The sequence below is a fragment of the Ranitomeya variabilis genome, chromosome 8, assembly GCF_051348905.1.
Source record: "Ranitomeya variabilis isolate aRanVar5 chromosome 8, aRanVar5.hap1, whole genome shotgun sequence".
NCBI classification, from domain to species: domain Eukaryota; kingdom Metazoa; phylum Chordata; class Amphibia; order Anura; family Dendrobatidae; genus Ranitomeya; species Ranitomeya variabilis.
Window position 1 is genome coordinate 65,488,360 of NC_135239.1, and position 13,871 is coordinate 65,502,230.

A 13,871-nucleotide genomic window follows, 5' to 3' on the forward strand; every position below is an offset into this window, starting at 1 on the left:
CAGTAGAGTCATCTCTGAGGTTCATTCTTCTGCGTTGGCAGGTCATCCTGGCATTTTTGGTACCAGGGATTTGGTGGCAAGGTCCTTCTGGTGGCCTTCCCTGTCACGAGATGTGCGAGGCTTTGTGCAGTCTTGTGACGTTTGTGCTCGGGCCAAGCCTTGTTGTTCTCGGGCTAGTGGATTATTGTTGCCCTTGCCTATTCCTAAGAGGCCTTGGACGCACATCTCGATGGATTTTATTTCAGATCTGCCTGTTTCTCAGAAGATGTCTGTCATCTGGGTGGTGTGTGACCGTTTTTCTAAGATGGTCCATTTGGTTCCTCTGCCCAAGTTACCTTCTTCTTCCGAGTTGGTTCCTCTGTTTTTTCAAAATGTTGTTCGTTTGCATGGTATTCCTGAGAATATCGTTTCTGACAGAGGGACCCAATTCGTGTCTAGATTTTGGCGGGCATTCTGTGCTAGGATGGGCATAGATTTATCTTTTTCGTCCGCTTTCCATCCTCAGACGAATGGCCAGACCGAGCGGATTAATCAGACCCTGGAGACATATCTGAGGTGTTTTGTGTCTGCTGACCAGGATGATTGGGTTGCTTTTTTGCCATTGGCGGAGTTCGCTCTCAATAATCGGGCCAGCTCTGCCACTTTGGTGTCCCCGTTTTTCTGTAATTCGGGGTTTCATCCTCGATTTTCCTCTGGTCAGGTGGAATCTTCGGATTGTCCTGGAGTGGATGCTGTGGTGGAGAGATTGCATCAGATCTGGGGGCAGGTGGTGGACAATTTGAGGTTGTCCCAGGAGAAGACTCAGCTTTTTGCCAACCGCCACCGTCGTGTTGGTCCTCGGCTTTCTGTTGGGGATTTGGTGTGGTTGTCTTCTCGTTTTGTCCCTATGAGGGTCTCTTCTCCTAAGTTTAAGCCTCGGTTTATCGGCCCGTATAAGATATTGGAGATTCTTAACCCTGTTTCCTTCCGTTTGGACCTCCCTGCATCCTTTTCTATTCATAACGTTTTTCATCGGTCATTATTGCGCAGGTATGAGGTACCGGTTGTGCCTTCCGTTGAGCCTCCTGCTCCGGTGTTGGTTGAGGGTGAGTTGGAGTACGTTGTGGAGAGAATCTTGGACTCTCGTGTTTCCAGACGGAGACTCCAGTATCTGGTCAAGTGGAAGGGATACGGCCAGGAGGATAATTCTTGGGTGAATGCATCTGATGTTCATGCCTCCGATCTGGTTCGTGCCTTTCATAGGGCCCATCCTGATCGCCCTGGTGGTTCTGGTGAGGGTTCGGTGCCCCCTCCTTGAGGGGGGGGTACTGTTGTGAATTTGGATTCTGGGCTCCCCCGGTGGCTACTGGTGGAATTGAACTGGTGTCTTCATCTTCTCTGTTCACCTGTTCCCATCAAGATGTGGGAGTCGCTATATAACCTTGCTGCTCTGTTAGTTGCTTGCCGGTCAACAATGTTATCAGAAGCCTCTCTGTGCTTGTTCCTGCTCCTAGACAACTACTAGATAAGTCGGACTCTTGTCCATGTTTGTTTTTGCATTTTGTTCCAGTTCACAGCTGTAGTTTCGTTACTGTGTCTGGAAAGCTCTTGTGAACGGGAATTGCCACTCTGGTGTTATGAGTTAATGCCAGAGTTTTAAAGTAATTTCTGGATGGTGTTTTTGATAGGGTTTTCAGCTGACCATGAAAGTGTCCTTTCTGTCTTCTGCTATGTAGTAAGTGGACCTCAAATTTGCTAAACCTATTTTCATACTACGTTTGTTATTTCATCTCTACTCACCGCCAATACATGTGGGGGGCCTCTGTCTCCTTTCGGGGTATTTCTCTAGAGGTGAGCTAGGACTAATATTTTCCTCTGCTAGCTTTATTTAGTCCTCCGGCTGGGCTGGGCATCTAGAATCAACGTAGGCATGCTACCCGGCCACTGCTAGTTGTGCGTTAGGTTTAGTTCATGGTCAGCTCAGTTCCCATCTTCCAAGAGCTAGTTCCTATATATGCTTATGCTATGTTCTCTTGCCATTGAGATCATGACAGTTCCCACCTCCAAACTCAACTTGTTGGTATGGTGGTTTTGGAGTGATATGCAGTGCCTTTTGTCCTCCAAACATGTGTATTATGGCACCCAAAGAGTTCAATTCTGGTCTCATCTGACCAGACTATATTCTCCCAGAATTTTACAGGCTTGTCTTAATGTTGTCGTGCAAGCTTTAAACATGCTTTTTGTTCAGCAATGGAGTCTTGCGTGGTGAGCATGCATAGAGGCCATGGAGGCTAACCGCATTACTTGTAGTTTTCTTTGAATCAATTATAGCTGCTGATTCCAGGTCTTTCTGTAACTCTCCACAGGTGATCCTTTGTTCTCGGACAACTCTGAATAATTCTTTTCACTCCTCTGTCTGAAATCTTGCAGGGAGTACATGGTCGGGGATGGTTTATGGTGAAATAATGTTCTTTCCACTTCTGGATTATGGCCCTAACAACACTCACTGAAAACTTCAGTAGTTTAGAAATTCGTCTGTAACCAATGCCATCAGTATGTTTTGCAACAAAGAGGTTGCAGAGGTCTTGAGACAGCTGTCATGAAATGCTCCTTGTGTGTTCCCTTTGTAATAAGGCACCTTTTTATAGGATATCAGTTGAACCAGCTGATATTATTATTTTTCACTAAGTGGCACTATTGCTTTCTAATTACTGATAGATTTCAGTTGGTGTCATGATTTTCCATGCCTTTTTGCACCTCTTTTTCTCCATGTAACCAATATTTTTTCCTGGGTCATTTCTCATTATTACATATAACTTAATTTATAGACTTCTATGGTTTGATTTATTTGCCTGTGTGGATTGGATGGTTGTTGCCAACATCTGGTGAGAATTTCATGTCAATAGCACCTTTAGAAATATTTACATAGAAAATTGGTGACGTGTTCAATACTTATTTCACCCACTGTATATACAACAGTCTCAGTGTTTCATACATGACGTATATACACTCACTGGCCACTTTATTAGGTACACCTGTCCAACTTCTTGTTAACACTTAATTTCTAATCAGCCAATCACATGGCGGCAACTCAGTGCATTTAGGCATGTAGACATGGTCAAGACAATCTCCTGCAGTTCAAACCGAGCATCAGTATGGGGAAGAAAGGTGATTTGAGTGCCTTTGAATGTGGCATGGTTGTTGGTGCCAGAAGGGCTGGTCTGAGTATTTCAGAAACTGCTGATCTACTGGGATTTTCATGCACAACCATCTCTAGGGTTTACAGAGAATGGTCCGAAAAAGAAAAAAAATCCAGTGAGCGGCAGTTCTGTGGGCGGAAATGCCTTGTTGATGCCAGAGGTCAGAGGAGAATGGGCAGACTGGTTCGAGCTGATAGAAAGGCAACAGTGACTCAAATCGCCACCCGTTACAACCAAGGTAGGCCTAAGAGCATCTCTGAACGCACAGTGCGTCGAACTTTGAGGCAGATGGGCTACAGCAGCAGAAGACCACACCGGGTACCACTCCTTTCAGCTAAGAACAGGAAACTGAGGCTACAATTTGTACAAGCTCATCGAAATTGGACAGTAGAAGATTGGAAAAACGTTGCTTGGTCTGATGAGTCTCGATTTCTGCTGCGACATTCGGATGGTAGGGTCAGAATTTGGCGTAAACAACATGAAAGCATGGATCCATCCTGCCTTGTATGGAGCATCTTTGGGATGTGCAGCCGACAAATCTGCAGCAACTGTGTGATGCCATCATGTCAATATGGACCAAAATCTCTGAGGAATGCTTCCAGCACCTTGTTGAATCTATGCCACGAAGAATTGAGGCAGTTCTGAAGGCAAAAGGGGGTCCAACCCGTTACTAGCATGGTGTACCTAATAAAGTGGCCGGTGAGTGTACAGCAGTGCAGTGTATCCTATGTGATGTATATTCAGCAGTCTTGGTGTATACTATGTGATGTATACACAGCAGTCTTGGTGCATCATATGTGATGTATACACAGCAGTCACAGTGTATGGAATGTGACGTATATACAGCAACCTTAATGTATCCGCAGAAAAATGCAGTAAGAACTGATCAAAATGTCATATCTATCCCAAAATGGTATCAGTAAAACCATCGACTTACCGTGGGAAAAAAAAAAGCCCTCACTCCGCTCCATCAATTGAAGAATGAAAACGTTACGGGTCTCGTAAAATGGCAACACAATCAAAAATCAATTTTTTTTTCTACTAATTCCTGATTTTATTTTCACCACTAAAATAAGAAACAAATTGGACATGTTTGGTATTGTCGTAATCAGACTTATGAGGAGAATCATGATTCGTGGTCATTTTTACAGTGCAATGTATGCCATATAAAGCAAATCCTCAAAAACAACACTAGAATTGCATTTTTTTGCAGTTCCACCACACTTGTAATTTTTTTCCAATACAATATGTGGCAAAATGAATGGTGTCATTCAAAAGTATAACTCGTTCCACAAAAAAACAAGCCTTCATACATCTATGTGGACATAAAAATAAAAAAAGTTATGGCTCATGGAAAAAGGGAAGGAAAAGAACAAAATAAAAAAACGGGAATTGGCCATGTCGGGAAGATGTTAAGTCACGCCTCCTTTTCTTTTAATTCACACCATCTTGACAAATGAACTGCAAAAAGTGTCCAAAACACAATATAAGTAAGTCTAAAACTTCATGTGACATTATTGTTATTTGCCGAAATACGTAGCAAATTTTGCTGAGTTCGAGGCACAAACATACTTGGGAATTTGTCCCTTTGTTTTTCATTTTTTTGTTATTTCAACTGAAAATTAAATTCAATAAGAGTAAATGTTACTGTTTTCCAAAAGTGCAACCAAAAAGTATGTCCAAATGTTACTGATTGTTATCACGTGCCACACAATGGTGAACGGGTAAATCAAATATTCTTTACTCTTCAATTCACACTGTCTGTTCAGCACAATTCCTGTAGATCTGAGTTATTTACACAGAAAATCGAATTGAGAATAATACAGTGCTCATGGTTAAAAGTTATAAAAAAAGAATTAAAGAAACAATTTACATTTTGTGCATATTGAACGGATTCAAAACTACAAAAGCCCCATGCAACTACTGAGTACATTCTCCTGACCCAAAGAATGATTAGCGTGGCGGCAATGAAGAGAAAGCCAGATGCTTAATTTATAACATATTTTTGCCGTAAAGGGGTTAAAAGGTTAATTCAGAAAACTAACCCAGTGGGTTATAGGTAAGAGAAAATAAGTATGGTGCCTTCTATCGTAAAGGGTAAGGTTCGGCCGACTGCAAGAATAGAGAAAGTCTTTGAAGTTTTCTTTGAGTTTCTTTGCTGCTCTTATGGAAAAAGTCAGGTTAACCTGCTATTCCTCACTTTCATTGCAGAAGTCTTGGCTTTAGTGCAACCTTGGCCCGACACATAATTGAAACGACAGATAGAAGAGGTTACTGTGAGTAACGTAAAATCGTCTCTCAATGGTATATCGGTATCAGAGGTGCACTGCAGCAAATCTTCATTACAGCAGTCCAAAAAAAATTATAATTGTGATTTTTAGCAAAGAAAAATCTGTAGAAAAAACTCGTATTTTGTTAAAATCACATTTTTTGCTACTTATTCGTGCATTTGTTTCCTATGAGTAATACCAGTCATATGATTCTACAAAGATTAAAAACCAGTAATCCAAATAGTACATTTTTACCAGAAAGGTTAGAACAAGCTGGTGACTAAACGTGAATCAGAAACCAACAATCGTCAGACCTCAAGAACCTCTGGGCTTTACAACATGTCTTATCAGTGTGTCACACCACATCATGTATATATGATAAATCATTGTACCCTTAAAGGAAATCTGACAGGATAAAATCACTGTCCAAACCCAGCACATGTGCCCTGTGCAATGGAATGTTCAAACAGTTCAGTGCTCATTCCCACCTACTTGCTTTCCATTTATCACCACCCTTCTTTGGATCCTGTAAAGCCAGAGCTGTCAATCAAGAAAGGGAGGCACAGATAGGTGGTCACTACAAAGGTGCTAACAGACCAGAGCTGTCAGTCAATAAAGAGAGGCACAGATAGGTGGTCACTATAAAGGTGCTAACAGACCAGAGCTGTCAATCAAGAAAGGGAGGCACATATAGGTGGTCACTATAAAGGTGCTAACAGACCAGAGATGTCAATCAAGAAAGGGAGGCACAGATAGGTGGTCACTACAAAGGTGCTAACAGACCAGAGCTGTCAGTCAATAAAGGGAGGCACAGATAGGTGGTCACTATAAAGGTGCTAACAGACCAGAGATGTCAATCAAGAAAGGGAGGCACAGATAGGTGGTCACTACAAAGGTGCTAACAGACCAGAGCTGTCAGTCAATAAAGGGAGGCACAGATAGGTGGTCACTATAAAGGTGCTAACAGACCAGAGCTGTCAGTCAATAAAGAGAGGCACAGATAGGTGGTCACTATAAAGGTGCTAACAGACCAGAGCTGTCAGTCAATAAAGGGAGGCACAGATAGGTGGTCACTATAAAGGTGCTAACAGACCAGAGCTGTCAATCAAGAAAGGGAGACACAGATAACTGGTCACTACAAAGGTGCTAACAGACTTACTTTAAAGAGGTTGTGTCTCTAGGACATGTTTTATTATGGCAGATGGAAGTTACAGGAGTGGGTATCCTTTTGCTTAGTTACCACTTCTACTATCAAGAGAAGAAAACCACTGCAAAGAGCAGCTGCCATTATGGAGAACTCAGCTCAACTGTGTATTTCATAGTTGCCCATTCATCTGAATCAGGCAGCATGTAACACCACATTTCTTCTTTATTGGCAACTGCAGTACAGATGTGCAGCCATCTGTAGAAACCAATAAACTTACTCGTGAAGATTCCAGCTGGTCGCTTACATGTCCTCTTTAGGATAAATGTTAAAATAGACAACTTTCACAACATTTTATTTTACAGCTCAAACCTGAAATTAAGATGTCTAAGAAAAGTGTATCAACATTTATTTCTAAATATTAAAGATATTGTCCGTAATTTTTTAAATTAACTATAGATCTATGAAGTAACAGGCAGGTAGCAACTACCTGCCTGTCCTACCCGTCGCCGACAGAGAGCGATCACCAATTGCTCACGCTGGCGATTCAGTTGCTTCACTTCAACAAAGCAGCTCTTCTTCTTCCGGGCTGCTCTGGCATAACTTTTGACGTCATGCTGAATGACAGTCGGCTCTCCGCAGTTAGACAGTGGGGAGCCGGTTATCAATCAGCATGATGTCAGCAGTTATGCCCTATAAAATATAGCACAGCTGAAGAGAAGCTACTGCTTTGTTGATGTGACATCAGTGGAAGCCACTGAATCATTGGTAGGAGCGGCCTATCGCCGCTCTGTGCTGGCAGAGATCGGCACAGGACTCAACAGACAGGTAGTTAGAAACACATTGTTGTTAGACACATCATAATAATAAAAAATAGTCCTGGATATCCCTTTTAACAATACAAACTGCACAAAAGCTTCAATGAGATTGTCCAGAGATGAGTTGTCATGTAATGTCACCACCAAAAAACAAAGCTAGATGTGCTAGGAAAGCTCCTAGAAAAAAACTGATAAAGCTCCAAGTGTTCTATTGAAGAATGTATGAGAAAAGTGTGGCCTTGGTTTTGTCTTAAAATAAATATTCCACAATCAACTGTAAGTGGTATTCTTAAAAAAGTGTAAATGTTTAGCAGCAGTCCACATAATGTCGCCAAACATGTCGAGAAGCATATCGTATAAAAGTTGCAATACGTTTGTCTTTCAATGGTCGGTCTAATACTTCAGCACACCAAGACGTCGTGGACAATTGTAATCTTCCAACTTTGTGGGAACAGTTTAGTGAAGACTCTTTTCTGTTCTAGTATCACTCTGTCCCAGTGCAATGAGGAAGGAGCATTCTGAAACGTGCGTAGGGGTGGGCGGGTTGACCACAGGAGACTCCACTGCTTCACTCTGCCAGGTAACTTTTGAACAAGGCATGTGTAATTTACTTTTGGTGTCTTAAGATTTAAAGATGCAGTACTTACTTGTTATACATGTGGCAGTGGATCTATATTATACTGGCTAATTTATGTATATATTGGATTGTATAATGACATTATGTGTTTGGTCTTACCTGCCCACTGTATCGCATGGCTGTTTGTTTGCTCACCTTTTTAAACCCTGTCTATCCATACTTGTTCTTATGATCAATAAAGATTTGTACTTATGGACTATACGGTTGTGTCTTTTGGCTTGTTACTCCCCGTTACAGTTTTGTAACAATCAGTCAACATTTGAGTCCGATACATGTGTCAGGGGTGGCCTATCACATATACTACATAGTTGACAACCTTTTTGAACTACTTTCTATATTGGCCAGTCTCCCTCCCCGACATACCAATGTTTGACATTTCTTTATATTGCTATCCCAGTGCACAAAACAAGGTCCAAAAAGCAAGGTTGGGTAAGTTTAGTGTGGACGAACTTGACCAGCCCACACAGTGTCCTGATCTCAACCCTATTGAACACCATTGGGATGTACCAGAACGAAGATTGTGACCCTGGTCCTCTCATCCAATATCAGTTTCTGACCACACAAATGCTCTTCTGGATGAACAGTCAGCTAAGAATCCCCACTAACAAACTTAAAAATCTTATAGAAAACTTTCCCAGAAGAGAAGAAACTGTTTTAGCTACAAACGGTGAACCAACTCCTTATTAATTTAATTTGTTGTAGGTGTCCCAATACTTTGGTCCATATAGTGTATATCTAAGGAAATATTCGTGATGTACACCTCTTCCAGGAGGCTCAATTGGTATGTGCAGAGAGATTTGGCTACATAAAATATTTTTAATTTCCTTAAAGTTACATCTATAAGAAAATGAGATGAGTGAATTGAAGATATATGGAATGCACCAGCAATGGTGTAAAGATTCAAGGGAACATGTGGTTATATATTTAAAAAAAAATCAAAGACCATGGGGGTACATGGGGACCAAGAGACTAGAAATAAGCAAACAAAGATGTGAACCATGTAAGCTATCCATTTATAGCTGCCTATATGAATTTCTCTATGTCCCATGTAAAGTGGACTACAGCCAAAATAAACACGGGTGCACCTCAGAGAAATCCAGTCTGGAAAGGTTGGACACAAAGCTGCAGTTATTGCTGTGAGCCAGGCTTGTATTTGGATACTCTGTAGATACATAAAGCCAGTGCTGAGCTTGCTGGTAAATGGATATCCTGTTCTAAGGCTGAAGAGGACGGTGCTTGGGATTTGCTTCTGGCACTCCGACACAAATATTGTTTGGAAAAAGGAAAGCAATAATACAGATTTTAGTGCAACTTGGGAGGCAAAATACTTCAGGGTCAGGTTTGAGACAAGTCCTGAAGTGCAAGCAGAAGTAAAGGCACTAAAGCAATTTAGACAACCTCGTAGGAAAAGTGTTAACTAAAACATTAAAAAAGAAGCGGAAGAGCATTCTCCCAACATTCACCTTGTCCTCGTTCACTTTGGTTTCCAGATGTGCATTTTATTGCACGCAAAGCAGCCAAGCTGGTCGGGTCTAACATAGTAAAGCAACAATACTGTAAAAATTCTCAGGAAAATATAAACACGATAAGACCAGCTACATTGGTACTCTTTAAGATACCTTCCACTTATGTGAGTCACCAAAACCAGATCCATATAAAATATCTGAAGGTGACATTTTGTCATTGTGCACAGTGATTTCAAGCTTGAATGAAAGTCAACCCATGAAGATCCAGTATGCATGTGACCTATGAAGCTTAAAGTGAACCTGTCACCCCCAAATTCGATGATGAGGTAAGCCCACCGTCATCAGGGGCTTATCTACAGCATTCTGTAATGCTGTAGATAAGCCCCCGATGTTACGTGAAAGAGGAGAAAAAGAGGTTATATTATATTCACCCAGGGGCGGTCCCGCTGCGGTCCGGTCCGATGGGCGTCGCAGGTCCGCTCCGGCACCTCCTATCTTCATTGCATGACGTCCTCTTCTGGTCTTCACACCGCGGCTCCGGCGCAGGCGTACTTTGTCTGCCCTGTTGAGGACAGAGCAAAGTACTGTAGTGCGCAGGCTCCGGGCCTCTCTGACCTTTCCGGCACCTGCGCACTGCAGTACTTTGCTCTGCCCTCAACAGGGCAGACAAAGTACGCCTGCGCCGGAGCTGCGGCGTGAAGAACAGAAGAGTATGTCATGGAATGAAGATGGGAGGCGCTGTACCGGGCCTGAGACGCCCATCGGAGCGGGACCGCCCCTGGGTGAGTATAATCTAATGTCTTTTTCTCCTCTTTCAGGTAACATCGGCGGCTTATCTACAGCATTACAGAATGCTGTAGATAAGCCCCTGATGACGGTGAGCTTACCTCACCATTGATTTTGGGGGTGACAGGTTCCCTTTAAGCAGCATCATCAATTCAGGGTGAATTGGTCATTGTATGCAGTGGTTTCAGGCTTGAATAAAATTCAACCTATGAAGAACCAGTGTGATCCCTGGATCTGTCATTGCTCCATCAATTTTAATGACATCTTGTCATTGAGCTAAGTGGTCTCAGTCTTGAATGGAAATCAGCCTGTGAAGATCCAGTGTGAATGTGACCAATGAAGCTTTGATGGCTCCCTCAATTTCGGTTGCACTTGTCATTGCGCACAGGTGTGAATAGAACTCAACTTATTAAGATCCAGTGTGATTTATTGAGCTCTAATGGCTCTATCAATTCTGGTGATATTTTGTCATTGTGCACAGTGGTCTTAGGCTTGAATTGAAGATCCCGGTGAACATTTTATGAGTGGTTGCTATTTCCGGAGGTAATTTAGAACCCTATAGTTAATTCGGCATTGACACATCACGTTTTGTGAGTTTTTGATAAATCCGCATCAAAAAACAGTGCATTTTTCCTGCGGATTTATCACGGATTTACCACGGTTTTTGTGCGATTTCTACTGCGGTTTTGCACCTGCGGTTTTCTATTATGGAGCAGGTGTAAAACCGCTGCGGAATCCGCACAAAGAATTGACATGCTGCGGAAAATAAACAGCTGCGCATTTTTTTCCACAGCATGTGCACTGCGGATTGCGTTTCCCATAGGTTTACATGGTACTGTAAATGCATGGGAAACCGCTGCGGACCCGCAGCTGTGGAAACTCTGCGGATCCGCAGTAAAATCCGCAGCGTGTGCACATGGCCTCACGATGTGATACATAGATGACATTGTGAATGCCCTAGCTAATCAAAAGCCACGCCGGGGATCCCTAAAGGTAGGCGATTAGTGAGCCTCTGGTCACAAGGCCATAGACTACTGACCTAGACCAGAGTCAGGCGAATCAATCAGCCCATCTCTAGTTACAGAAGACAATTTTACCAGAACAAAAGCAGAGAATCTACTATATAATTGTCTAAGGGGTACTTCCATCTTTCTGTCGGCAACTTCCATCACGGAAATCCCGCGTCGCTGATTGGTCTCGCCAGCTGCCTGTCCTGGCTGCCACGACCAATCAGCGATGGGCACAGTCTGGCCGAGAATTAGTCCCTCCCTACTCCCCTGCAGATAGTGCCCGGCGCCCGCATACTCCCCTCCAGTCAGAGCTCACACAGGGTTAATGCCACCATTAACGGACCGCGTTATATCGCGGATAACACACTCCGTTAATGCTGCTATTAACCCTGTGTGTCCCCAACTTTTTTACTATTGATGCTGCCTATGCAGCATCAATAGTAAAAGATGTCATGTTAAGAATATTAAAAAAACAAAAAGCCTGCTATTCTTACCTTCCGTAGTCCGCCCAGGCGCGCGCGGCTGCCGCCAGCTTCCGTTTTCAGAGATGCATTGTGAAATTACCCAGAAGACTTAGCGGTCTCGCGAGACCGTTAAGTTATCTGGGTAATTTCACAATGCATCCTGGGCACGGAAGATGGCGACAGCCGCGCGTGCATCGGCATAGCTTCGCTGGATCCTGGCGGGTGAGTATATAACTATTTTTTATTTTAATTATTTTTTTTAACAGGGATATGGTGCCCACATTGCTATATACTACGTGGGCTGTGTTATATACCGCGTGGCTGCTATATACTACCTGGCCAGTGTTAGATACTATGTGTGCTGTGTTATATACTGCGTGGGCTGTGTTATATATTACGTGGCCAGTGTTATATACTATGTGGGCAGTGTTATATACTGTTTGGGCTGTGTTATATACTGCGTGGCCACTGTTATATACTGTGTGGCCTGTATTAACGCATCGGGTATTCTACAATATGTATGTACAGTATGTATATAGCAGCCACATAGTATATAGCACAGGCCACGTAGTACTTGTCTGCTATATACTACATGGCTCCTATATACTACGTGGCCTGTGCTATATACTATGTGGCTGCTATATACATACATATTCTAAAATACCCGATGCGTTAGAATCGGGCCACCATCTAGTAAAATATAAACCTTTAAAAAGTGTAAAAATATTATATCTTAAAGTGCGTATATTCGTCAATAAACAGGAGGCCCATGCTTTCTAGGTGCCAGAGAGGAGAATCACTGGGTATCATAAAGAAATGTATTGTTCAAAAATTATTCATATTTTGTTCATTCTTACTGTAGATAGAATTTGGGATGGCAGAATGTAACACAAAAATAATTTCACATTAAAAAAAAGATTATTTACCAGCCTATCTTGATAGACACCAGCACGGAGCAGAGATGCTTTCCAGCTATCCATTTCTTCCTGGGAGTCACAGGCAAGTTCTAGGCATCTGTAATCTTTGTAAACATTCCTACAAGCCATAAAATTCAGATAATCAATTAAAAATTAGACAGTGCACTGGGACAATTATGGGTTTTATACTGCTGATATATATTTTAATATGTATTATACCAAAGAGAAAGGCAGAGTGAAGTCTGAACCCAAGGAAGACACAAGAAGTGGTTGTAAAAGTAAAGTGAATATGAAAAAACATCTTTTCAGTTAGCCATTAAAAGGTATCAACCACTGAGGACTCTCAATTCTAAATATTTTTCTATCTACTGGCTAACACGGTACCAAGATATATATCTTTCCTGTATGAAAAACTATTATTTTATCCATCCTGTAACACATTTAAGGGTTATCCTATTATTCGTATGTAGAAAAAAATATTTCTATAAGAATTAGCTCCTGATGGTAAAATCTACATCTGAACGAGTGAGATCTTTAATGCCGTCTTCATTGATACAGACAGTGACATTTTCTGTAAAAAAAGTTAGTTATAGCAGTGCCATAGGAAACAAGATCCTCCTCTCAAGAATTAAAGCCAAGTCCAAGCAAACTTAAAAAAATAATAATTATATAAATGGTATATTTTTTCTTCCCAGATTATTTCCATGCATGGTAGATTAGTTGCAACTAGAGTTAGGAGGATGGATTCACGGGACTCCAGTCTGTCGGCCACATCGGTAGTCAATTACCTCCCGTGATTCCTAGCGTGGCTTTTGATTATCCAGGATTACATCATTATTGCGGTATGACACACAGATGGCATCTAAAACAGCCTGGCTAATCAAAATCTCTAATCGCGATTGGGAATCCGGAAGGCATGAGATTCTTGAGCATCCCATCGAGTGGCCACAGAATTATTGATTTGGTGAATGGACTGGAGTTCTGTGAATCGATATTCCCAACTCTAGTTGCAACAATTTCTGAAACTGTAGATCTGAAATAGATTTCTATAAATTCATGCACATGTTGAGGATGCAACCCTGTGGAGATAATTTAACTCTACTTCTTCTGAGTACTGGTACCTTGTGCATTCATATGTATAAAAGGCATCTGACATATTCTTACAGGATAAATAATTAAT

At 42.0% G+C, this 13,871-nt stretch overlaps 1 protein-coding gene across 2 annotated transcripts in view; it reads right to left on the reverse strand.

Annotated features, from left to right (window-relative positions):
• The window catches only part of DNM3 (dynamin 3), a 499,914-nt gene that overhangs the window by 177,613 nt on the left and 308,430 nt on the right, over positions 1-13,871 (reverse strand). For both annotated transcript variants that reach the window (XM_077277662.1, XM_077277661.1), the window contains exon 13: positions 12,701-12,809. In XM_077277662.1, the coding sequence (XP_077133777.1) occupies positions 12,701-12,809 (109 nt within the window). The remainder of the gene's footprint in view (positions 1-12,700; positions 12,810-13,871) is intronic.